General features: G+C 44.2%; 3 protein-coding genes across 4 annotated transcripts in view; 1 reads left to right on the top strand and 2 right to left on the bottom strand.

The window, feature by feature from the left end:
- vars2 (valyl-tRNA synthetase 2, mitochondrial) overlaps positions 1 to 13,502 on the bottom strand; it is a 32,692-nt gene extending 19,190 nt beyond the window's left edge. Inside the window, exons 1-15 of the mRNA XM_065018039.1 lie at positions 13,289 to 13,502; positions 12,706 to 12,894; positions 12,529 to 12,610; positions 11,834 to 11,934; positions 11,162 to 11,283; positions 10,876 to 10,942; positions 10,678 to 10,775; positions 9,867 to 9,948; positions 7,484 to 7,603; positions 6,333 to 6,441; positions 6,046 to 6,138; positions 5,300 to 5,386; positions 4,697 to 4,824; positions 4,493 to 4,596; positions 788 to 869 (exon numbers count right to left, since the gene is read on the bottom strand). Of these exons, the coding sequence (XP_064874111.1) occupies positions 788 to 869; positions 4,493 to 4,596; positions 4,697 to 4,824; positions 5,300 to 5,386; positions 6,046 to 6,138; positions 6,333 to 6,441; positions 7,484 to 7,603; positions 9,867 to 9,948; positions 10,678 to 10,775; positions 10,876 to 10,942; positions 11,162 to 11,283; positions 11,834 to 11,934; positions 12,529 to 12,610; positions 12,706 to 12,891 (1,461 nt within the window). The 5' untranslated portion in view covers positions 12,892 to 12,894; positions 13,289 to 13,502. The remainder of the gene's footprint in view (positions 1 to 787; positions 870 to 4,492; positions 4,597 to 4,696; positions 4,825 to 5,299; positions 5,387 to 6,045; positions 6,139 to 6,332; positions 6,442 to 7,483; positions 7,604 to 9,866; positions 9,949 to 10,677; positions 10,776 to 10,875; positions 10,943 to 11,161; positions 11,284 to 11,833; positions 11,935 to 12,528; positions 12,611 to 12,705; positions 12,895 to 13,288) is intronic.
- Positions 13,503 to 13,588: 86 nt separating this feature from the next.
- On the top strand, positions 13,589 to 18,234 carry ppp1r11 (protein phosphatase 1, regulatory (inhibitor) subunit 11). The gene is made up of 3 exons (XM_029658877.2): positions 13,589 to 13,852; positions 14,230 to 14,338; positions 14,521 to 18,234. The coding sequence occupies exons 1-3, from the start codon at positions 13,775 to 13,777 to the stop codon at positions 14,703 to 14,705; spliced, it is 372 nt and encodes a 123-aa protein (XP_029514737.1). The 5' UTR covers positions 13,589 to 13,774; the 3' UTR covers positions 14,706 to 18,234.
- Positions 18,235 to 19,505: 1,271 nt separating this feature from the next.
- On the bottom strand, positions 19,506 to 25,274 carry LOC115128739 (uncharacterized protein C6orf47-like). 2 transcript variants are annotated; one of them, XM_029658873.2, is made up of 3 exons: positions 25,012 to 25,274; positions 23,064 to 24,745; positions 19,506 to 21,430 (listed from the first exon to the last, which is right to left on the bottom strand). In XM_029658873.2, exon 2 carries the CDS (start codon positions 24,002 to 24,004, stop codon positions 23,087 to 23,089), a length of 918 nt encoding a protein of 305 aa, XP_029514733.1. In that variant the 5' UTR covers positions 24,005 to 24,745; positions 25,012 to 25,274; the 3' UTR covers positions 19,506 to 21,430; positions 23,064 to 23,086. The 2 variants fall into 2 exon arrangements, with proteins under 2 accessions (XP_029514733.1, XP_029514732.1); XM_029658872.2 differs by having other exon boundaries at positions 23,064 to 25,274.
- Positions 25,275 to 25,504: the final 230 nt, after the last annotated feature.

Here is a 25,504-nt window from a genome sequence, read left to right as displayed (position 1 = left end):
GAGAGAGAGAGAAAGAGAGTGGACAGAGAAAGGAAGAGAAGGGGAGAGAAAGAGGGGGAGAGAGAGAAAGAGGGTGGAGAGAGAGAGAGAGAGAGAGAGAGAGAAAGAGAAGAGGAGAGAAAGAGGGGGAGAGAGAGAGAGAGAGAGAGAGAGAGGGAGAGAGAGAGAGAAAGAGGGGGAGAGAGAGAAAGAGGGTGGAGAGAGAGAGAAAGAGGTGGAGAGAGAGAAAGAGAGTGGACAGAGAAAGGAAGAGAAGAGGAGAGAAAGAGGGGGAGAGAGAGAAAGAGGGTGGAGAGAGAGAGAGAGAGAGAGAAAGAGAAGAGGGGGAGAGAGAGGGAGAAAGAGGTGGAGAGAGAGTCAGTGCCATGCATTACATCCTCTTCATTGACATGTTCAAATGATAAACAGACCCTCTCACCAACACAGACCCTCTCACCAACACAGACCCTCTCACCAACACAGACCCTCTCACCAACACAGACCCTCTCACCAACACAGACCCTCTCACCAACACAGACCCTCTCACCAACACAGACCCTCTCACCAACACAGACCCTCTCACCTACACAGACCCTCTCACCAACACAGACCCTCTCACCAACACAGACCCTCTCACCAACACAGACCCTCTCACCAACACAGACCCTCTCACCAACACAGACCCTCTCACCAACACAGGGCAGTGACTAAAAGCAGTGCACTTACGTAGGGAATAGGGTGCCACTGAAGCAGACAGGCTGAGGTGACCTACAGCAAATACTACAACAGAAAGAGACAGTCCAATCACCTGTATGGCTCTCTGGGCCATCTCTCCACAACGCACAAACCACTGCTTCTTCAACAAAGGTTCAATGACATCCCCAGAACGACTGGCACACAGGAGGGGGAAAGAGGACAAGATAAATAATTAGCAGAATAAGACAAAAATAGCTTTACCATAGCAACTGGGTGTGGCCTTAACTCTATGGTGAGGTCAGTAGGATAGTAAACAAGATGCTGACGATCCTGACGCGTTACCCTGACGTGTTACGTGTTACCCTGACGTGTTACCCTGACGTGTTACGTGTTACCCTGACGTGTTACCCTGACGCGTTACCCTGACGTGTTACGTGTTACCCTGACGTGTTACCCTGACGTGTTACCCTGACGTGTTACCCTGACATGTTACCCTGACGTGTTACCCTGACGTGTTACGCATTACCCTGACGTGTTACGCGTTACCCTGACGCGTTACCCTGACGTGTTACGTGTTACCCTGACGTGTTACCCTGACGTTACCCTGACGTGTTACCCTGACGTGTTACGTGTTACCCTGACGTGTTACCCTGACGTGTTACGTGTTACCCTGACGTGTTACGTGTTACCCTGACATGTTACCCTGACGCATTACCCTGACGTGTTACCCTGACGCGTTACCCTGATGTGTTACGTGTTACCCTGACGTGTTACCCTGACGCGTTACCCTGATGTGTTACCCTGACATGTTACCCTGACGTGTTACCCTGACGTGTTACGCATTACCCTGACGTGTTACGCGTTACCCTGACGCGTTACCCTGACGTGTTACCCTGACGTGGTACCCTGACGTGTTACGTGTTACCCTGACATGTTACCCTGACGTGTTACCCTGACACGTTACCCTGACATGTTACCCTGACGCGTTACCCTGACGCGTTACCCTGACGTGTTACGTGTTACCCTGACGCGTTACCCTGACGTGTTACGTGTTACCCTGACGTGTTACCCTGACGCGTTACCCTGACGTGTTACCCTGACGCGTTACCCTGACGTGTTACCCTGACGTGTTACCCTGACGTGTTACCCTGACATGTTACGTGTTACCCTGACGCGTTACCCTGACGCGTTACCCTGACGCGTTACGCGTTACCCTGATGTGTTACCCTGACGTGTTACGTGTTACCCTGACGCGTTACCCTGACGTGTTACCCTGACGTGTTACGTGTTACCCTGACGTGTTACCCTGACACGTTACCCTGGCGTGTTACCCTGACGCGTTACCCTGGCGTGTTACCCTGACGCGTTACCCTGGCGTGTTACCCTGACGCGTTACGTGTTACCCTGACGTGTTACCCTGACGTGTTACCCTGACGTGTTACCCTGACGCGTTACCCTGACGCGTTACCCTGACGTGTTACCCTGACGCGTTACCCTGACGCGTTACGTGTTACCCTGACGCGTTACGTGTTCCCTGACGTGTTACGTGTTACCCTGATGTGTTACCCTGACGTGTTACCCTGACGTGTTACCCTGACGTGTTACGTGTTACCCTGACGTGTTACCCTGACGTGTTACGTGTTACCCTGGCGTGTTACCCTGACGTGTTACGTGTTACCCTGACGTGTTACCCTGACGCGTTACCCTGGCGTGTTACCCTGACGTGTTACCCTGACGCGTTACGTGTTACCCTGACGTGTTACCCTGACGCGTTACCCTGGCGTGTTACCATGACACGTTACCCTGACGTGTTACGTGTTACCCTGACGTGTTACCCTGACGTGTTACCCTGACACGTTACCCTGACGTGTTACGTGTTACCCTGACGCGTTACCCTGACGTGTTACCCTGACGTGTTACGTGTTACCCTGACGTGTTACCCTGACGCGTTACCCTGACGCGTTACGTGTTACCCTGACATGTTACCCTGACGTGTTACCCTGACGCGTTACCCTGGCGTGTTACCCTGACGCGTTACCCTGACGCGTTACCCTGACGCGTTACCCTGACGCGTTACCCTGACGCGTTACCCTGACGCGTTACCCTGACGTGTTACGTGTTACCCTGACGTGTTACCCTGGCGTGTTACCCTGACGTGTTACCCTGACGTGTTACGCGTTACCCTGACGTGTTACCCTGACGTGTTACCCTGGCGTGTTACCCTGGCGTGTTACCCTGGCGTGTTACCCTGGCGTGTTACGTGTTACCCTGGCGTGTTACGTGTTACCCTGACGTGTTACCCCGACGTGTTACCCTGGCGTGTTACCCTGACGTGTTACCCTGACGTGTTACCCTGGCGTGTTACCCTGGCGTGTTACCCTGGCGTGTTACCCTGGCGTGTTACGTGTTACCCTGACATGTTACCCTGGCGTGTTATCTGTTCTGTTATTCAGTTCATTTTGGGTAACTGATTGGATTTCTATGTGAAATTGCAGGAGATGGTTATTCTGGATGAACAGCAGGTAACCACATCTAACCCATATCTCTTCTGTTACATATAGATTACTGACTAAATCACACCAGCTTCTGTACACATATTAGATTACTGACTAAATCAAAACAGGTTCTGGGATAACTGACAGAAATGATTCCTTTTAGCCAGCAATTCTGAATGTGGTGATTCATTCACTTTCCTCTGTGAAAAAAACCCTGTCCTGTATGTCATTTGTAAACATACTGTCTTTCAGTGCAAAAGTACTCATGTTTTTAACTTATCCCATCATCTGGGTTTGATTTATCAGGGCACTACATTGTCAGGGCACTACATTGTCAGGGCACTACATTGTCAGGGCACTACATTATCAGGGCACTACATTAATAGGGCACTACATTACCAGGGCACTACATTATCAGGGCACTACATTATCAGGGCACTACATTGTCAGGGCACTACATTAATAGGGCACTACATTGTCAGGGCACTACATTATCAGGGCACTACATTATCAGGGCACTACATTATCAGGGCACTACATTATCAGGGCACCACATTATCAGGGCACTACATTATTAGGGCACTACATTATCAGGGCACCACATTATTAGGGCACTACATTATCAGGGCACCACATTATCAGGGCACCATTATTAGGGCATTATTATCAGGGCACTACATTATCAGGGCACTACATTATTAGGGCACTACATTATCAGGGCACCACATTATTAGGGCACTACATTATCAGGGCACCACATTATCCGGGCACCACATTATCAGGGCACTACATTATCAGGGCACTACATTGTCAGGGCACTACATTATCAGGGCACTACATTGTCAGGGCACTACATTATAAGGGCACTACATTATCAGGGCACTACATTATCAGGGCACCACATTATTAGGGCACTACATTATTAGGGCACTACATTATCGGGCACTACATTATAAGGGCACTACATTATCAGGGCACTACATTATAAGGGCACTACATTATCAGGGCACTACATTATCAGGGCACCACATTATTAGGGCACTACATTATCAGGGCACTACATTATAAGGGCACTACATTGTCAGGGCACTACATTATCGGGGCACTACATTATCAGGGCACTACATTATTAGGCTACTACATTATCAGGGCACTACATTATCAGGGCACTAAATTATCAGGGCACTACATTATTAGGGCAATACATTATCAGGGCACTACATTATTAGGGCACTACATTATCAGGGCACTACATGATGTGATTCGAACACCCTTTCCGTCTCAAGAGAGAGAGGGAACAGACAGTGAATGTCTCCCTCTACCTGCAGACAGGTAAAGACATGGCATGATCCCTTTTCCCTCTGAACAGCATCTTCTCTGTCAGTGCATCGATCACTTGTTCTCTGGCATCAAAACGCTTCACTCCCTGTGATGGGAGGGAAATATTAGATATCTCTCAGATGTTACGGAACTGCCAGACAGAACACAGTAACTGACAACAACAATCTCTGGATGAGATAGTGTACCTCCAGCCATTGACCACAGAGAGGGGTCATTGTGCCGTCTCCTCCAATCACAGTGAGGCGAGGAAGAGAGTGCCGCTGGGAAAGCAGGAAGTCAGTGTGGTCGTGAGCTGGAGTAACTTTTACAGCACCTGAGAAACAGACAGAAACAAACAGACAGACAGGGACAGACAGAGACAGACGCAGATGGACAGAGAAAGAGAGCGAGAGAGACAGACAGAGAGAAAGAGAGACAGACAGACAGGACAGAGACAGACAGAGAGACAGACAGGCGGATAGGACAGAGAGAGAGAGAGAGACACACAGACAGACAGAGAGAGAGACAGACGGACAGGACAGACAGAGAAAGACAGAGAGACAGATGGATAGGACAGACAGAGAAAGACAGAGAGACAGATGGATAGGACAGACAGAGAGACAGACACAGACAGACACAGACAGACAGACAGACAGACAGACAGACAGACAGACAGAACAATAAAGAAGGAATGGTTTTCAGAATAATCGTTGTTTTGTACCATAACAGCCTTTAGCATAACTAGCTTGTTCTTGTTCCTGATGCATTGCTGTTCAAATTCCATCAGATCATCAAGACCGTTCCTGTACCTGTACCCAGCTCCATGTCCACCATAGTGTCAGTGATGATGGGTAAGAGTCGGTCAGCGAATGGGTGTCTGCACTGTTTACCATGAACTGCCTGCAAGACAGATAGTAGTGAACCATTTAGAAGTCTCAGCTAAAAGACAACTCGTAATCATACACAGTGGTACAATAAAGATACATTTAGAAGTCTCAGCTAAAAGACAACTCGTAATCATACACAGTGGTACAATAAAGATACATTTAGAAGTCTCAGCTAAAAGACAACTCGTAATCATACACAGTGGTACAATAAAGATAAATTTAGAAGTCTCTGCTAAAAGACAACTCGTAATCATACACAGTGGTACAATAAAGATACATTTAGAAGTCTCTGCTAAAAGACAACTCGTAATCATACACAGTGGTACAATAAAGATATAGAGGGTTCTCAGGATTTAATCTGAAGTATTCTAGCCTGATATCGAGGGTCCTCTGGATGTAATCTGAAGTATACTAGCCTGATATCGAGGGTCCTCAGGATTTAATCTGAAGTATTCTAGCCTGATATCGAGGGTCCTCAGGATGTAATCTGAAGTATACTAGCCTGATATCGAGGGTCCTCAGGATGTAATCTGAAGTATACTAGCCTGATATCGAGGGTCCTCAGGATTTAATCTGAAGTATTCTAGCCTGATAGAGGGTCCTCAGGATGTAATCTGAAGTATACTAGCCTGATATCGAGGGTCCTCAGGATTTAATCTGAAGTATACTAGCCTGATATCGAGGGTCCTCAGGATGCACAGCGATGGCCACATCACCCAACATGGTCTCAGGACGAGTGGTCGACACTGCCACCTCTCCATCTAATAAAGAGAAAGAGAGAGTATAAACAACAGGAAAGATGGGAGAAATCCCAGAGAACAGCAGACATACAGGAAGATCACGACCCAGATACTGAGATTACATCTCAAATGGCACCCTATTCCCTACACAGTGCACTACTTTTGTCCAGAGCCCTAAATAGGGTGCCATTTGGGACTCAAACCCAACCACTCACCCTGGCCGTCTATAGGGTAGCTAAAGGTGACCATGGTCCCAAACTCCACCCTGTTCTGGTAGCCAGGGACAGACAACAGGGTTCTGCCAGACAGCTGCTTGGAGTCAACCTGCAGGAAGCGTCAACACACCTCTCATATAAAACACCACGATGATTCATCATCTCAAGTTTACAATTTGAAAATAAAACCTTATTTAACTGCAGACAATAAATTGTACAAACTGAAGCTGTACATCATGTTCTGTAGCACATATCAAAGATGATGTTGTTGCTAAAGTGACATGCTAACACTATGAGAGTAGAGGGCCTCATCTAATAGTTAAGACTAACCTCTACGTCGGAGATGGCCGACTAACCTCCACGTCGGAGATGGCCGACTAACCTCCACGTCGGAGATGGCCGACTAACCTCTACGTCGGAGATGGCCGACTAACCTCCACGTCGGAGATGGCCGACTAACTTCCACGTCGGAGATGGCCGACTAACCTCCACGTCGGAGATGGCCGACTAACCTCTACGTCGGAGATGGCCGACTAACCTCCACGTCGGAGATGGCCGACTAACCTCCACGTCGGAGATGGCCGACTAACCTCCACGTCGGAGATGGCCGACTAACCTCCACGCCGGAGATGGCCGACTAACCTCCACGCCGGAGATGGCCGACTAACCTCCACGTCGGAGATGGCCGACTAACCTCCACGTCGGAGATGGCCGACTAACCTCCACGTCGGAGATGGCCGACTAACCTCCACGTCGGAGATGGCCGACTAACCTCCACGTCGGAGATGGCCGACTAACCTCCACGTCGGAGATGGCCGACTAACCTCTACGTCGGAGATGGCCGACTAACCTCTACGTCGGAGATGGCCGACTAACCTCTACGTCGGAGATGGCCGACTAACCTCTACGTCGGAGATGGCCGACTAACCTCTACGTCGGAGATGGCCGACTAACCTCTACGTCGGAGATGGCCGACCATATCAGAGGTGATAGACCATATCAGAGGTGATAGACCATATCAGAGGTGATAGACCATATCAGAGGTGATAGACCATATCAGAGGTGATAGACCATATCAGAGGTGATAGACCATATCAGAGGTGATAGACCATATCAGAGGTGATAGACCATATCAGAGATGATAGACTAACCTCTATATCAGAGATGGCCGACTCCAAAGCACAGCTCCAGTTGACCAGCCCCTCAGAGCGATAGATCAGACCAGAGTCACACAGCCTTACAAAGGCCTCGGTCACAGCACTGCTGAAGCCCTGAAAATACCCAAAGACACACACACACACACACGCACACACACACACACACACACACAGGAAGAAAGAGCTGAGCAGAAGAACGGACAATAACATAACCTGTATGTGATAATGACATCAATAACATAACCTGTATGTGATAATGACATCAATAACATAACCTGTATGTGATAATGACACCAATAACATAACCTGTATGTGATAATGACATCAATAACATAACCTGTATGTGATAATGACACCAATAACATAACCTGTATGTGATAATGACATCAATAACATAACCTGTATGTGATAATGACATCAATAACATAACCTGTATGTGATAATGACATCAATAACATAACCTGTATGTGATAATGACATCAATAACATAACATACTACCATAACAATACTATAACAGTGTGGTATATAAGTAGACCAGTAACACCCCCTGGACAGGACACTAGTCTATCTCCTGTTTCTGATAAACACCCCCTGGACAGGACACTAGTCTATCTCCTGTTTCTGATCAACACCCCCTGGACAGGACACTAGTCTATCTCCTGTTTCTGATGAATACCCCCTGGACAGGACACTAGTCTATCTCCTGTTTCTGATCAACACCCCCTGGACAGGACACTAGTCTATCTCCTGTTTCTGATCAATACCCCCTGGACAGGACACTAGTCTATCTCCTGTTTCTGATCAACACCCCCTGGACAGGACACTAGTCTATCTCCTGTTTCTGATCAACACCCCCTGGACAGGACACTAGTCTATCTCCTGTTTCTGATCAACACCCCCTGGACAGGACACTAGTCTATCTCCTGTTTCTGATCAATACCCCCTGGACAGGACACTAGTCTATCTCCTGTTTCTGATGAATACCCCCTGGACAGGACACTAGTCTATCTCCTGTTTCTGATGAATACCCCCTGGACAGGACACTAGTCTATCTCCTGTTTCTGATCAATACCCCCTGGACAGGACACTAGTCTATCTCCTGTTTCTGATGAACACCCCCTGGACAGGACACTAGTCTATCTCCTGTTTCTGATCAACACCCCCTGGACAGGACACTAGTCTATCTCCTGTTTCTGATCAACACCCCCTGGACAGGACACTAGTCTATCTCCTGTTTCTGATCAACACCCCCTGGACAGGACACTAGTCTATCTCCTGTTTCTGATCAACACCCGCTGGACAGGACACTAGTCTATCTCCTGTTTCTGATGAACACCCCCTGGACAGGACACTAGTTTATCTCCTGTTTCTGATCAACACCCCCTGGACAGGACACTAGTCTATCTCCTGTTTCTGATCAACACCCCTGGACAGGACACTAGTCTATCTCCTGTTTCTGATCAACACCCCTGGACAGGACACTAGTCTATCTCCTGTTTCTGATCAACACCCCCTGGACAGGACACTAGTCTATCTCCTGTTTCTGATCAACACCCCCTGGACAGGACACTAGTCTATCTCCTGTTTCTGATCAACACCCCCTGGACAGGACACTAGTCTATCTCCTGTTTCTGATCAACACCCCCTGGACAGGACACTAGTCTATCTCCTGTTTCTGATCAACACCCTCTGGACAGGACACTAGTCTATCTCCTGTTTCTGATGAATACCCCCTGGACAGGACACTAGTCTATCTCCTGTTTCTGATGAACACCCCCTGGACAGGACACTAGTCTATCTCCTGTTTCTGATCAACACCCCCTGGACAGGACACTAGTCTATCTCCTGTTTCTGATCAACACCCCCTGGACAGGACACTAGTCTATCTCCTGTTTCTGATCAACACCCCCTGGACAGGACACTAGTCTATCTCCTGTTTCTGATAAACACCCCCTGGACAGGACACTAGTCTATCTCCTGTTTCTGATCAACACCCCCTGGACAGGACACTAGTCTATCTCCTGTTTCTGATCAACACCCCCTGGACAGGACACTAGTCTATCTCCTGTTTCTGATCAACACCCCCTGGACAGGACACTAGTCTATCTCCTGTTTCTGATGAACACCCCCTGGACAGGACACTAGTCTATCTCCTGTTTCTGATGAACACCCCCTGGACAGAACACTAGTGTATCGTATCTCCAATTTATTTCCTTAATGCTGAGTGCTGAGCAGAGACTCATAGGGTCCCATTTTTACAGTCTCTGGTAGGACTTGGCCCGGGGATCGAACTCCCAACCATCCAATCTCAGGGCGGACATTCTAACCACAAGGCCTGTGAGTCTGTGATGATGTAGTGTAATAGTACTGTCTTACTGGATCCATGGTGAAGCAGGCTCTGCTCCAGTCCAGAGACGCACCAAGTTCCCTCAGCTGGTGATAGATCTCCTCTCCCTTCCTGGAACACACAGACAGACAGAACCCATACTAGAACACAGACAGAACCCTTACTAGAACACAGACAGAACCCTTACTAGAACATAGACAGAACCTGTACTGGAACACACAGACAGACAGAACCAGTACTGGAACACACAGACAGAACCCTTACTAGAACACACAGACAGACAGACAGAACCCGTACTGGAACACACAGACAGAACCCTTACTAGAACACACAGACAGAACCAAATGTGAAAATATAATCATCTTGCTTTATCTCATTAAGAAGATGGATAGTTGTATGATTCTACTAATGACAGTGGAAAGCAGTGTCAGAGAACAGCAGGCGAGAGAGAGAAAAAGAAAAAAGGGAGAGAGAGAGAAAAAAAAGGGAGAGAGAAAAAGCAAAAAGGGAGAGAGAGAGAAAAAAAAGGGAGAGAGAAAAAGCGAGAGAAAAAAGGGAGAGAAAAAGGGAGAGAAAAAAGGGAGAGAGAAAAAGCGAGAGAAAAAAGGGAGAGAGAAAAAGAAAAAGGGAGAGAAAAATAAAAAGGGAGAGAAAAATAAAAATAAAAATGAGAGAGAAAAAGAGAAAGAGAGAAAAAGAGAGAAAAAGAAAAAGGGAGAGAAAAAGAAAAAGAGAGAAAAAGGGAGAGAAAAAGAAAAAGGGAGAGAGAAAAAGAAAAAGGGAGAGAGAAAAAGGGAGAGAGACAAATAATAAGAGGACAGAAAGGGACCTCATACTCACTCTTTCTTCCACGTCCACACCTCCTTTAGAAACTCCTCCCTGCTGAGGTCCTGTCTTCGCTTCCCTCGTTCCCTAAACAACCTCCTCTCCACCACCGTCTGAGATTAAGACCAGAAGGTTGGACACAGGTTTTACATTTAGCTTGAAAGAGAAGCAAATGTGAAAGATAATATGGATAGCCAGCTCAGGGAGACATACCTGCGTAGCGATGCCTGCATGGTCACAGCCTGGTACCCAGACAACTTTGTAGCCCTGCATCCTCCTCCTGATACAACCACACATTCAATCAGTACAACAATACACTTCATCACATCTCCTAAAACATGTCAAATACATTAGCCGTTGAAAAAGTAACACATTTCAGCTCTGAGATCTGATCTCATACGACGGAGAGGGATTTGATGTGGTGCCATTTCATCTCGGCCAAAAAAAGGAAACATCTCTAAACCGACTGATTCTATTATTGTCCGTGAGAAATAGTTACCAGCGGACCAATGCATCCTCTATGGCCACTGTGAGTGCATGGCCGACGTGCAGCGTGCCAGTCACGTTAGGCGGAGGGATACACATTGAGAAGGAGCGATTCACAGCATGTGGCAGTCTGTCCTAAACGTTGATACAACAACAAAAATAACAACATGGGCATTAGACGAAATCTAACTATTAGAGCTGTGGTATCTGGATAGATTGTTATTAGAGCTGTGTTATCCGGATAGATTGTTATTAGAGCTGTGTTATCCGGATAGATTGTTATTAGAGCTGTGTTATCCGGATAGATTGTTATTAGAGCTGTGTTATCTGGATAGATTGTTATTAGAGCTGTGTTATCCGATAGATTGTTATTAGATTGTTATTAGAGCTGTGGTATCTGGATAGATTGTTATTAGAGCTGTGTTATCCGGATAGATTGTTATTAGAGCTGTGTTATCCGGATAGATTGTTATTAGAGCTGTGTTATCCGGATAGATTGTTATTAGAGCTGTGTTATCCGGATAGATTGTTATTAGAGCTGTGGTATCCGGATAGATTGTTATTAGAGCTGTGTTATCCGGATAGATTGTTATTAGAGCTGTGGTATCTGGATAGATTGTTCCTAACATGGGAGCATCATCAGGCAGTTTGAAATATGGCTTATTATAATGCTCTATTCTCTTACATTGATCTCTGGGGTGAAGAAGCCTTCTTTCTCCCACCACGAGTACCAACTGGTCTCCACATACTCCGGGCTGTAGGACGAAGGGAAGGGCAGGGTGGTGTCTAAACAAGGGATGGTGAATAAGAAGAGAGGAATTTATTTAGCGAGAGAGTGTTGCCACACGGGAGCAAGGAGAGTGCGTCAATAGACCACTTGTTGTATTATCCCAGTGAAACCAGCCTGATCTCTGCGTTCAGGACAGGATGTAAGGGTGGGTGTAAGTCTTTTAGGACTGGGAATTGCCACGGACCTCACGATACGATATTATCACGATACTTAGGTGCCGAAACGATATGTATTGCGATTCTCCTGATTCTATATGTATTGCAATTGGATACTGTGATTTCTGTTGAGATTTGATGTTACAAACATATTGCTCACCATATGTCTGCTGCAGAGGGACAAGACAGAGACATGATAACGAGTTTTGAATCAGTCACGGAAATAAAAGTGCTGAAAACACATTGGCTCCCTATTTAAAAAGAAGATGGAAAACAAGCTATGAAGGAAAAATACTGGAGTATTGCCAACTAGCGTAAAAAATATTATTGCGATATTGTCAAAATGATACAATATATATCTTCAAAAAGAATATTCCGATATGTAACTGTATCCATTTTGTCCTCCATCACTAAAGTCTTTGGGACATTCATTACCTTTCTTCTCCCCAGGAGGTGTCGAAACACTGTACGCTATCCTCTCTTTCTCACTCCATTTCATTCCTTGATCTTCAACATTCTGAAAATGGATTTAACTTTCATGTAAAACAAAACAAGTCTCTGTCTTTGTTTGTTATGTGTAAGAGTCCACTAACTAGGAGTGAGGTCACCTACGTTGTGTTGACTGCTCAGTATGGCCTCCTCCTTATCTCTCCTCCGCCTCTCTTTCTCCGCCTGGGTCCGGGGAGTAGATTGAGGAGGAGGTTTTTCCGCATTGTGAGCATAGAGCCTACGTGAACATTTTCTGTGTATTGCCCTCTCTGCTGCCCTCACAGAGAGGCCACAGACGGACCTCCACATCTCCTGCAAAACAAATCAAGAGAAAATGAAAGCAAAGCAAATAAGGCAGACAGTGATTTCCCATAGACTACATGAGTCTAGGAGCCCCTTCATTGGAAACATTTTAAAGACATTTTCAAATCCATTCCAATCAACCATTTCAAACATGCCATGGGTCTAGGCATTTGCTTTCTGTTTGCTAATTACGCTGCCTGGATAAGTGCATGAATGATAATTGAAGCTAGGTGATACATTGGGGTAAAACAGACTCAAGAGAATAATATTTTAAATGCATCTCTTCAGAGACTTCTGTCACTTTGCTACGTTGCTGTTTTATAGTCATACTCATAATAATATATATTGATTGAGCGCTGTTGACTACATTATTCCAATGAATGATAAATAATATGTGCTCTACCTTCAAGATGATGTGCTCGTGGGCGCAGACATGTTAAACTAGCTGCGACCTTTCAACTACGACCTAACGGAGAATATACTCATTTGTTCACTATATCTTAATTGTAATTTGTTTGACACTTTATCAAACACTTTATGAATTATGTAGAACTAATAGCCTAAACAGATTTGACAGTTTCTTATTGACGAGCTATGTCTTTCGTGTCCCAACCATAGCAAAAGTGCATCAAGCTCAATGTTCCCCACCGGACTCGTTTGTGCAGGGAGCAACCGGAAGTGGTCCGTCTGGGAATTCCTTCCCCCAAAAAATCTTCTCGTCGAACGTCCAAAGAGGAGTCAGAGTATCTCGACAGGGTTGATCACGATTAATTCGACTCAACGTGTCGGATTGAAGAAACAGAGTGATTGTTGTTCATAAAATAACGTCAGTTGACATTTCGCTTGTTGACAGCTGGTGCGAGCTCAAAACCGACAGGTTAATATCAGGATGGCGGAGGCGCCAGGTACTTCTAGCGAGACGATAACGGAGACCGTTCAAGTTGACACACCGCCACCGCCCCAGCAGGTAAGCTAGCTATATAAACTGCTATAATTAGCGAATAATATGATGAAGAAGGATAATAACTAGGTAGATATGCATCATGTGGCCGCACCAAAGATTGGAGCTAACGTTAGCTAGGTATTTTAACTAACTACAGTTAGCTAGTTACCATTAGCACCACAGCCGTAATAACCGTTAGCTAGCTCATAGAATCATGACGAAATTATTTGATCTTACGTCACTTGATCTAGCCTAGCTGTCAAGTTTAGTACATTGCCAGTAGTACACGTAAATACGATGCTGACTGGCTACAGGGCCCTGTTGACAAGAGAAACACCCAATGCCTGTTATGTGTATGAAGGTGAATCTCAAAAACCGGCTCCTCTCTGCGTGTCTCTCAGGAGGGACGTAGCCTGACCATCAAGCTGAGGAAGAGAAAGACTGACAAGAAGGTGGAGTGGTCCAGCGACACAGTGGACAACGAGCATCTGGGAAGGAGGTCCTCCAAGTGTGAGTGTCCATTTCCCACCTGTTTCCCGACTGTTCAGATGCAGTCACCTGTTCTGTCATCGTCCCAGCTGGCTCTCTGCGATAGATACCTGGGGGTGATGTTATTTACACAGGCCTGTGCATGCTGCAGTTCTAGATATTATTGGTGGCTGATGACTGAGTATTCTTGACCCCTCCCCCAGGTTGCTGCGTCTACGAGAAGCCCAAACAGTTTGGGGAGTCCTCCTCTGAAAGTGAGGGAGATGACGAGGGCTGTGGAAGTGCACACTGCATTCTGGGACATGGGAAAGACGGCAGGCATGGACACAGAGGAGGGGGTGGGGGGAGTACGGTTCCTCCAAGCTCTGGGGGATCACATGCCCACTAATGATTAGGAACGGTGCTGAGGGAGGAATGGAGCATAGGGATTCTTCAGTCGATGACAATGACACATTATACTGCTACACACACGCTCTCATTTAGTTCAGTCACTGCAGTACTGAGAGGAAAAGGACGAGACAGATAAAACTGAGGGAGGGAGAGAGCCTATATTTCTGCCTGTTTGATAAGAAAAAGGGGTACAATCATTTTCCTTATTTTTATAAATAATAATTATCTTTATTTATTGATTTGTCGTAATACTTGATTTTACTTAATTATGTGTCAGTATCTTAGCCTGAGTGCCAGACAGTGTTCCTTCTTGTCAAACAAGGATTTGGAAATATGATTATGTAACATTGTAGAGTGCATAAATAGTCTAGTACCCAGGCTACCACTAGGTCTGGGTCCCAAATGACACTCTGTTCCCTATTTACGGCCCTGGTCAGAAGTATTCACCCCTCTTGGCATTTTTCCTATTTTGTTCCATTACAACCTGACATTTTAAATGTATTTTTATTTGGATTTCATGTAATGGACAGACACAAAATGGTCCCAATTGATGAAGTGAAATGAAAAAAATTACTTGTTTCAACAACAAAAAATGTGAAAGTGGTGCATATATATTCACCCCTTTGCTATGAAGCCCTTAAATAAGATCTTGTGCAACCAATTACCTTCAGAAGTCACATAATTAGTTAAATAAAGTCCACCTGTGTGCAATCTAAGTGTCACATGATCTGTCATATATCTACTGAGATCATACATCTGTTCTAAAAGGTCTGCAACATCACCAAACAAGCGGCACCATGAAGACCAAGGAGCGATCGAAACAGGTCAGGGACAAAGTTGTGGAGAACAAAGTATTTTTTTTTAATATCAGAAACTTTGAACATCCTACGAAGCACCATTAAAATCGTTTAAAAAATGGAAATAATATGGCACCACAACAAACCTGCCAAGAGAGGGCCGCGCGCCAAAACTCACAGACCAGGCAAGGAGGCCATTATTCAGAGGCAACAAAGAGACCAAAGATAACCCTGAAGGTGCTACAAAGCTCCACAGCGGAGTTTGGAGTATCTGTCCATAGGACCACTTTAAGCTGTACACTCCACAGAGTTTGGCTTTAAGGAAGAGTGGCAAGAAAAAAGCCATTGCTCAAAGAAAAAATAAGCAAACACGTTTGGTGTTTGCCAAAAGTCATGTGGGAGACTCCCCAAACATATGGAAGAAGGTACTCTGGTTAGATGAGACAAAAATTTTGCTTTTTGGCCATCAAAGAAAACGCTATGTCTTGCGTAAACCCAAAACCTCTCATCACCCCGAGAACAACATCCCCACAGTGAAGCATGGTGGTGGCAGCATCATGCTGTGGGGATGTTTTTCATCGGCAGGGACTGGGAAACTGGTCAGAATTTAAGAAATGATGGTTGGCGCTAAATACATGGAAATTCTTGAGGGAAACCTGTTTCAGTCTTCCAGAGATTTGAGACTGGGATGGAGGTTCACCATCCAGGAGGACAATGACCCTAAGCATACTGCTAAAGCAACACTTGAGTGGTTTAAGGGGAAACATTTAAATGTTTTTGAATGGCCTATTCAAAGCCCAGACCTCAATCCAATTGAGAATCTGTGGTATGACTTAAAGATTGTTGTACACCAGCGGAATCCAACCAACTTGAAGGAGCTGGACCAGTTTTGCCTGGGAAGAATGTGCAAAAATCCCAATGGATAGATGTGCCAAGCTCATAGAGACATACCCCAAGAGACTTGCAGCTGTAGTTGCTGCAAATGGTGTCTCTACAAAGTATTGACTTTGGGGAGTGAATAGTTTTGCACGCTCAAGTTTTTCTTTTGTCTTATTTCTTGTTTGTTTCGCCCCAAAAAATATGTTGCATCTTTAAAGTGGTAGACATGTTGTGTAAATCAAATGATACAAACCCCCCAAAAATCCAGTTTAATTCCAGGTTGTAAGGCAACAAAATAGGAAAAATGCCAAGGGGAGTGAATAGTTTCGCAAGCTTTTAATTATTTTTTTATCTCTGTTTCAAAGTAATGGTTTTAAAAAGCTCCATTAATGCTTAAACAGAAAACACTTCTTGTTTTATGGACACATTGTTTTACATAAACTATCAGTAAACATTAAAGATGTTTAGGGGAGTATTTAGGACCGTTTTCATTTTTGTATATGTTTTTTTGTGGGACACTGTTTTAAGGAGAAGTTTTGAGATAAGCTGGTCTTGTTATTCTTATTTTCACGTGAAATTGCTGTAGTCATTACATATCACCTTTTAGTTGAGTGCAGTGAAAATGTGTTGATGCAGTATACTCTGTCCATCCTTTACAGACAATCCTCAGGAGTGTGGAGTACATCAGTCTCAGCACTTCAAATAAGAACAGAATTGGTGGCAAATTGCCTTAAATTCTGAGATGTCAAACATTCTTTCTAATAATGTTTCAAGAGAAGATATTGAAAGGATAAAACATTTATTTTGTATTTATGAGGTTTGAGATGGGAGATGTCAACTTATAAGAATCAGAAAAAAAAGCTCACAAATCACACATCCTTTTTCTGGTCATTTAATTAATTATCCCCCTCTGAGAAGGAATGCACTAGGGCAACGTTGGCACTAACTAAAGCTGCATGCTGATTGGTTTATGGAAAGAAAGTTGCCTTTGAAAATTCTAGGCTTTTGCATCTATTGGCACTTTATCTGCTGTGATCAGCAGAAGAAAATTATTATTTTTTCAATGAGATGAGAGAAATGACATTTATTTGGTGCTGCTGTGTACATTCGGTACTACACTGAGAAATGACATTTATTTGGTGCTGCTGTGTACATTCGGTACTACACTGAGAAATTACATTTATTTGGTGCTGCTGTGTACATTCGGTACTACACTGAGAAATTACATTTATTTGGTGCTGCTGTGTACATTCGGTACTACACTGAGAAATTACATTTATTTGGTGCTGCTGTGTACATTCGGTACTACACTGAGAATATAGTAAGTCGGACAACACATGGTATACAGTCAAGGTTCTCCCCGGGATTAAGTGGTGCTGCTGAGTACCTTTTTTCTTTGAACACCTGTAACTGCCATTTCCTGCAATCAATGAACAAAACATGCCCTTAAACGACAACATATTGGAGAACCGTGTATACAGTAATCCGGATCAGACAGTTCAACTAAAGGCATGGGAGAGATGATAGTATTTTAATGAAGATGGAGAAGGTGCATGATGAATTGCTCACTCGGGCTGTGTTCATGTCTCCACTGACAACATTTCACTGTGTAGGGCTTCATCCTCCGTTGTTCCAAACACGATACTACTACTACTACTACTGTGCTTGATCTGTGACAACATAACCTCTATGTATAAAGCATTACACACTATCCCACCAAAGCCACCATTTTCTATAACAGATACACACGTACAATGTTACTGTATTGGTGAAGCACCTTTCTGTACATAAAATAAATCATATGAGAGCAGATTTAATGTGAATAAAAACAAGGTTTGAACTGTGTTGAAATCACTTTGTCCAAGTGTCTTACATGAGATGAACATGAGATGTTTGTGCATGTTATTGATTCTTCAAGACTGCATGGAAATGTCAACATGGGTTTATTATTCTATTAGTTGTGGACCATCTCCCAACAACCCCACCTGAGATATTTCAGGCCAGGGGTATATTCACTAGGAACCAAATGGGAGCAAACAGGCTGAAAGAAGGAGAGACTACCAGAACATGTTCAGTAAGAAACGCTCACTTTCATTGCAAAATGTTTTGCTACAGTGAGCACTAATGAATAAATCTCCCATCAACCCCACCTACAAGATAGTTCAGGTTTCCAGTGCTGTACCTTAGTTACTTCATCTCACTGTAGTTCACAAAGTAGGTCAACACAGAGGAAGACTGAATTAGTGGTTGGTGGCCATGGAGACAGTAGTAAAAATAAGTAATATAATCAGGTCACATTCAGGGACCTGTTCTGATGGCATCAGTGAGGTTAGTCTGGTGTTTCTCTGTCCTGCTGCTAAAAGTATGAATCCTATTGACACAGCGCTCCCAATACCTGACACATGGCCTTGGATGCATCCCAATACCTGACACATGGCCTTGGATGCATCCCAAATAGCACCGTATTCCCTATAGTGTATCCCAAATAGCACCGTATTCCCTATAGTGTATCCCAAATAGCACCGTATGCCCTATAGTGTATCCCAAATAGCACCGTATTCCCTATAGTGTATCCCAAATAACACTGTATGCCCTATAGTGTATCTCAAATAGCACCGTATGCCCTATATTTTATCCCAAATAGCACCGTATTCCCTATAGTGCATCCCAAATAGCACCGTATTCCCTATAGTGTATCCCAAATAGCACCGTTTTCCCAATAGTGTATCCCAAATAACACCGTATTCCCTATAGTGTATCCCAAATAGCACCGTTTTCCCAATAGTGTATCCCAAATAGCACCCTATTCCCTATAGTGTATCCCAAATAGCACCGTATTTATTCCCTATAGTGTATCCCAAATAGCACCCTATTCCCTATAGTGTATCCCAAATAGCACCATATTCCCTATTGTGCACTACTTTTGACCAGGTCTCTGGTACTACTATATAGATAATAGGGTGTCTTTTGGGACGTACACCTTGTTATTAGATAGGAGATCCCTATAGTTACAAATGTGTTATGTAATGAGTACCATGCGTATTAAAAGCTAAATTAGCACACACATGGCATAGCCAATGAAATCAATTCTGAGATTCAGCAATTGCAACCTTTAAAAAAAAAAAAATGCCACATCTTTATTTATTTACCCAGTGGAAATATTTCAGGCTGAGTCAGTATACAGTACAGTAATGGGTATAGACATCTAGGACAGTATCAGGCCCAAAGTTGATTTTCTCAACACGTGGTTTACATTACACATCCGTTCCCTTTACAAAACACAACGTTGACATGGGATGCATTCAGAATGACCCGTCGTGGAACGTTACGATACAAATACATGTAGAACAAACACGCCTCTCTGAAACGTAGAACAAGGAGTCCTTGGCGGCTCTATTCGTCACATTTCTATCTGCAACGTTTGATCAACTGAACTGTGGCCCTGGTGGGGTTTTCATGTTGAAGTGTTGCTGCCTTGTCATTTTGACAGTGATCCAGCACTTGTCTTTGGGGGGGACGACGACATCTTTCTTTGTCAACAACACGTGGAGTAACAAGTCAAAACATGACATTTAAACACAAGAGATAAAAGGCAAAGAGGAATCACTGATGTGGTATCACTGTTTACAGGTCCCATTATCAGCACACGAGTATATATATCATATAACTTTCTGCATCACTGTGAAGTTGTGATAGCTGTATGTTATGCTACAAATACAAAAATATCTGGGAAAGGCCATTGTAGAAACTAGAAATGTTCTTCAAAGCTTTTAGAATACAGGGGCATTGTGGGTGAGAACCAGTGGGAGGAGCTCTAGGAGAACGGGCTCATTGTAATGGCTGAAATGGAATTGTGGAATGGAGTCAAACGTGGTTTCTATATGTTCCATTTATTCCGTTTCAATGAGCCCGCCCTCCTACAGCTCCTCCCACCAGACTCCACTGGTTAGAATCCTCTTCTTACACACGCCTACTACAGATTGTGACATGCCGAGACAAAAATCTTGCAGGTAGAATTAGTGTTCCTGAGCATCACTGTTGGTTTGTACGTGATTGTGCAAAACTGGACAATTGTAAGGTCAATTGTAAAGATAAATATATATATATATTTTAAACGGTTGTGTTTCTAAGACTGTAGCGTACCTTTCAAACAGGAAGATACGTGTGACAAAACAGATAAATACATGTTCAATGTGTAGTTTACTTACAATGCAATTAACACTGATTATGATGGAGAAAGACAGGGATAATATAATGAATGGCACAGTAAATTAAATACAAGACAAATAAACCTTATGTCCCAAAACTAAACAACAACACAATCTGCTTGGAATAAGATTTGAAAGAAACCTGGGGGGAAAAAAGGTGCTGGTATCTGTCAAGTAGATATTCAAAAGTTTGTCTGAACAAAACAAAATGAATGTAAAAAAAGTCTAACTAGAGGGAAACAGGATTCTGTAACAATAGAACTGTGCTAAGACGACAAGTGGTATCACTGGGCCCTAGACGACAACAGTGGTATCACTGGGCCCTAGACGACAAGTGGTATCACTGGGCCCTAGACGACAAGTGGTATCAATGGGCCCTAGACGACAACAGTGGTATCACTGGGCCCTAGACGACAAGTGGTATCACTGGGCCCTAGACGACAAGTGGTATCACTGGGCCCTAGACGACAACAGTGGTATCACTGGGCCCTAGACGACAACAGTGGTATCACTGGGCCCTAGACGACAACAGTGGTATCACTGGGCCTAGACGACAACAGTGGTATCACTGGGCCCTAGATGACAACAGTGGTATCACTGGGCCCTAGATGACCAAGATTGTAGTGATGTGCTTTGCTTCAGCGCCACTGAATATCACAGTAGTGAAGAGTTAGCCTAAAGTCCTCCAGCCTCTACTGTTCCTCATTGCAGTATCAGCTGGGCTCAGCTCTTTTCATGGGTCTTCGTCTTTGCATTGGTAGGCTCTCGAAACAACTTCCCTCAATCCCTGCATGTCAGGCTTTCGAAACATCCCTCTCCCCTCCATGTCAGATGATTGTCTGTGGAAGAAATAAAAGCTCATCAGTAAACAGTTTGTGGTTCAAATGCTTTAAATAGCCTCAAGTTAACCATGACAAAAATCACATGGGAAAGTCAGGATGACAACAGCAGGACAAAAACCAGTGGCCTGCTGTTGCTGCTGTTATTCTGGCCTGCTGTTATTTTGGCCTGCTGTTGCTGCTGTTATTTTGGCCTGCTGTTGCTGCTGTTATTTTGGCCTGCTGTTGCTGCTGTTATTTTGGCCTGCTTGTTGCTGCTTGTGGCTGTTATTGCAGCACCCCTTCAGGCAAATAAAATCCCATCCTTTCTTCATACATCATACTGCTCTCTCTATGTAAACTGTAATGATATGCATTCCAAAAAAAAAAAAGCCTTTCTCATTATTTCAAGCTGGTTTCACACCACTTGGAGAATGTCAGTTCTTTTTCCCTCTGGTTTCAAGATTAAAATAGCTCCAAGCAGAGCAGTTTGTGGTTGGCTGTAGATTAAAATAGCTCCAAGCAGAGCAGTTTGTGGTTGGCTGTAGATTAAAATAGCTCCAAGCAGAGCAGTTTGTGGTTGGCTGTAGATTAAAATAGCTCCAAGCAGAGCAGTTTGTGGTTGGCTGTAGATTAAAATAGCTCCAAGCAGAGGTGTTTGTGGCAGTGGGAACATTGCCAACCTAGACAAGCACAGTCTGCATAGTCTGTACAGTTGAATAACCATGAAAACCACAATAATATAAACTCATGAAACTACATCACTGTTCTATACTGAACAAAAATATAAATGCAACAATTTCAAAGATGTTGCTGAATTACAGCTGATATAAGGAAACCAGTCAATTGAAATAAATGTATGAAGCCCAAATCTATGGATTTCACATGACTGGGAAGGGGCGTGGCCAGCCAATCACAATGAGTCTTTCCCCACAAAAGGGCTTTAATAAAGATAGAGATGTGGAGGTCCTGGTCTGCAGTTGTGAGGCTGGTTGGACATACTACCAAATTCTCTAAAATGACATTGGAGGCAGCTTATGGTAGAGAAATTAACATTAAATTCTGTGGCAACAGCTCTGATGGACATTCCTGCAGTCAGCATGCCAATTGCATGATCCCCGAAAACTTGACATCCGTGGCATTATGTTGTGCTACAAAACAGCACATTTTAGAGTGGCCTTTTATTGTCCCCAGCACAAGGTGGACCTGTGTAATGATCATGCTGTTTAATCAGCTTCTTGTCTGTCAGGTGGATTATCTTGGCAAAAGAGAAAGGCTCACTAACAGGGATGAAAACAAATCTGTACACAAAATATGAGAAATAAGCATTTTGTGCATATGCAACATTTCTGGGATCTTTTATTTCATCTCATGAAACATGGGACCAACACTTTACATGTTGTGTTTATATTTTAGTTCAGTGTATAAGCACAAGCTTTTTTCTCCCTTGCTTAATATGAACTACAACAAACAGGTGTATAATGAGTGATGAACAACAAAAGACAAATACAATCATGAGGTTAGGAGTAGAGTCCTTGTACATGCTAGGTACATTTAGGCTGTAGTACAGTCAGGAAAACAGTGTACATCAGGACAGTGAGAGACCAGAAAATCCAACAGAGAGAAAGAGGGAGAAGAGACTGACAGAACTTACCAAAACAAACTTTCATTCAAGGATCATCTTTCCTTTGTAGTCAAGTACATCTCTGTAACTTCCTCATCGTCTCTCACTTCCACGTCCTCCACCTCCTTTTCATACTCCTCATCCCCCTCTCCTAGGATCACACTCTGCTGGATGCTGACAGAGATGACCAGTGCTTGCACGATGCCATACAACAGAGCAAACTGTAGAAGATACTCTTGGACCAACCAAAGCAATCCCGCCATTCCAACAGTGGAGACAGAAAACATGGCCATTCCATGGAGCCACAACTTCAGTCCTCCTTGGACCCCTAGAACCTCCAGGACCAACTTGGTAGGGGGGGACACAGTCCACAGGAAGCCCACCACCAACAGGTCAAACAGGTGACGAAGGAGGTTGAAGCAGATCTCATAGTGTTCCGGAACTATCACCCCATTCCAGGCGAGTGCAAAGAACCGGAAGGCTGATGAGGAGCTAGGTGTGGGAGACGGTGGAGGGGTTCCATAGTCAGAATACTCCCCATCTTTGTCAGAGTCCCATCCTGCACCGACACATTTCCTCTGACTTAACCCACCAGGTTCAGCTGTTCTCGGCCAGAATAAGTGTGAGGGTGGCAGAATCTTATTCCACCATCTGGAGTCACCATGTTCTGCTTTCCCCTCAGCCTCCTGCTTTCCCGTACCCAGCTCTTCAACTTCCCTGGACTGGATTTTCTCCTCACTTGCTTCCCAGTACTCTTCGATCAATGTTTGTTCACTTGTTTGTCTTTTCTGTCCGGCTCCCCAAACCCAGGTTGTTAACCCCCCCAAGAAGCCCCAGCTGCCTCTCGTCTGCTGCTCTTCAGTCACTGGCTTGTCCCTCGTGGTTTTGTCAGGTCCTGCTTTGCTGCCCCAGGGCCGGTAGGAGATAACTGGACGCACCCACCCCCAAACTCTTCCTACTACAGCTGTCATGTCAGTTCCCTTAGTTTAGCGCCCTTAATTCTGTCTGGATTTTAGAAGGACTAAAGGACTTAGAGACTGCAATGAGTTATTGAGAACGCAATAATGGGTTTAACTTTATATGATTTATTTCCCTTTTAAGATTTTGTAGGAGGTTTTGTTAGACTATAGCCTATAGTGCATTAGATAAGTCAAATTAACTCTCCTTGCCGTGAGATCACTGGGAATGATGAGGGAAAGTGTGTACCACAGGACGAGTCACACGACACACCTAATGGTGTTAAATCGAAACCAACCACCAACGCCCAAGGGAAAATTCCAATGAGGGTACTCACTAGCTACATGTCGTCCCCAAGACTTTCACCTCTCTTCACCTAATTTTACTCTTATAACACTAACGTCAAACAAATAAACCATACCAAAAGATTACCTTTGGTTTTGAAGTGATAGAAATAGTTTAGAATCCCTAATATCCGGACGAATTACGGACATTAGCTAATGGCTAGTTTGGTAGGCCTAGTCTACAGAAATATACTTAGCCAAGTATGTATAATATGTTACGGTTCTTTCTAAAAGTACATGGCCAGCTAACATTGCAGGGTAAAGACTATTGTTTAGTCGAGGAATGCAACAAGCAAATCCTCCAACTCTTGACAATGAATGTTTTTCTGGAGTTCCTCAGCCTAACGAAAAGCAGAACATATATTTCATTTTCAAATTTAACTGTGTGTAGTCTCTTTTCCACTTCTTGGTCTGGGGAGGGGAAACATTACAATATGAGTCGATAAATGTTATAGCTCTTCCTAAGATAATTAGTTAGCTAAATTCGTTCACAAATTCACCGCTAACCAACTAACTACTATAACTTACTACTTTTTCCTGACACTAGCCTGGTATAGAGTTAATGTCTGCGCACACACAAAAAAAAATTCTGGCAAAAGTTTGACAACTAGTCTTGTTAAATTAAGGTATTCAGTTGTCACTTAAATCAAGTCGTGAGTTGGAAAAGCGACACTCACCTTGGTCTCTTTTAGACAGTTTGAGGCTAGCCTAGTTAGCAAAGACCACCACGTATAAAATGCTTTCGTTCGCTTGACAATTCAAATGTGTATCTTAACGTCGTGGAATCATCCAACAAATCGACTGGGATAGTTTACAGGTGTTCATATGACATTAGCTAAGTGTCTAGGAAACCTTTAACGTCGAAACGGGGAAAAGTCGCATACTGGTTATGTGCAAACCTAGCTAGTTACAATAGAACGCACCTGAAACCGGAAACAGTTTACGTACTTCCGAGATGACAGGAACAAAAGACACGGGCGGTTGATTGCTCATGTTTCAATATGGTTTAGTGCGAGCACATTATATCCTCTGCTTAAATGGCGTCTACTGTACCTTGTGTGAAAACCAGTCTATAGTAAGGGCTATTCCTTAAATACCTTGTGTGAAGACCAGTCTATAGTAAGGGCTATTCCTTAAATACCTTGTGTGAAAACCAGTCTATAGTAAGGG

The sequence above is a fragment of the Oncorhynchus nerka genome, linkage group LG4, assembly GCF_034236695.1.
Source record: "Oncorhynchus nerka isolate Pitt River linkage group LG4, Oner_Uvic_2.0, whole genome shotgun sequence".
In the NCBI taxonomy this organism is placed as follows: Eukaryota; Metazoa; Chordata; class Actinopteri; order Salmoniformes; family Salmonidae; genus Oncorhynchus; species Oncorhynchus nerka.
The sequence above is the reverse complement of the archived record's forward strand: the minus strand, read 5'-3'. Positions and strand labels throughout refer to the sequence as shown.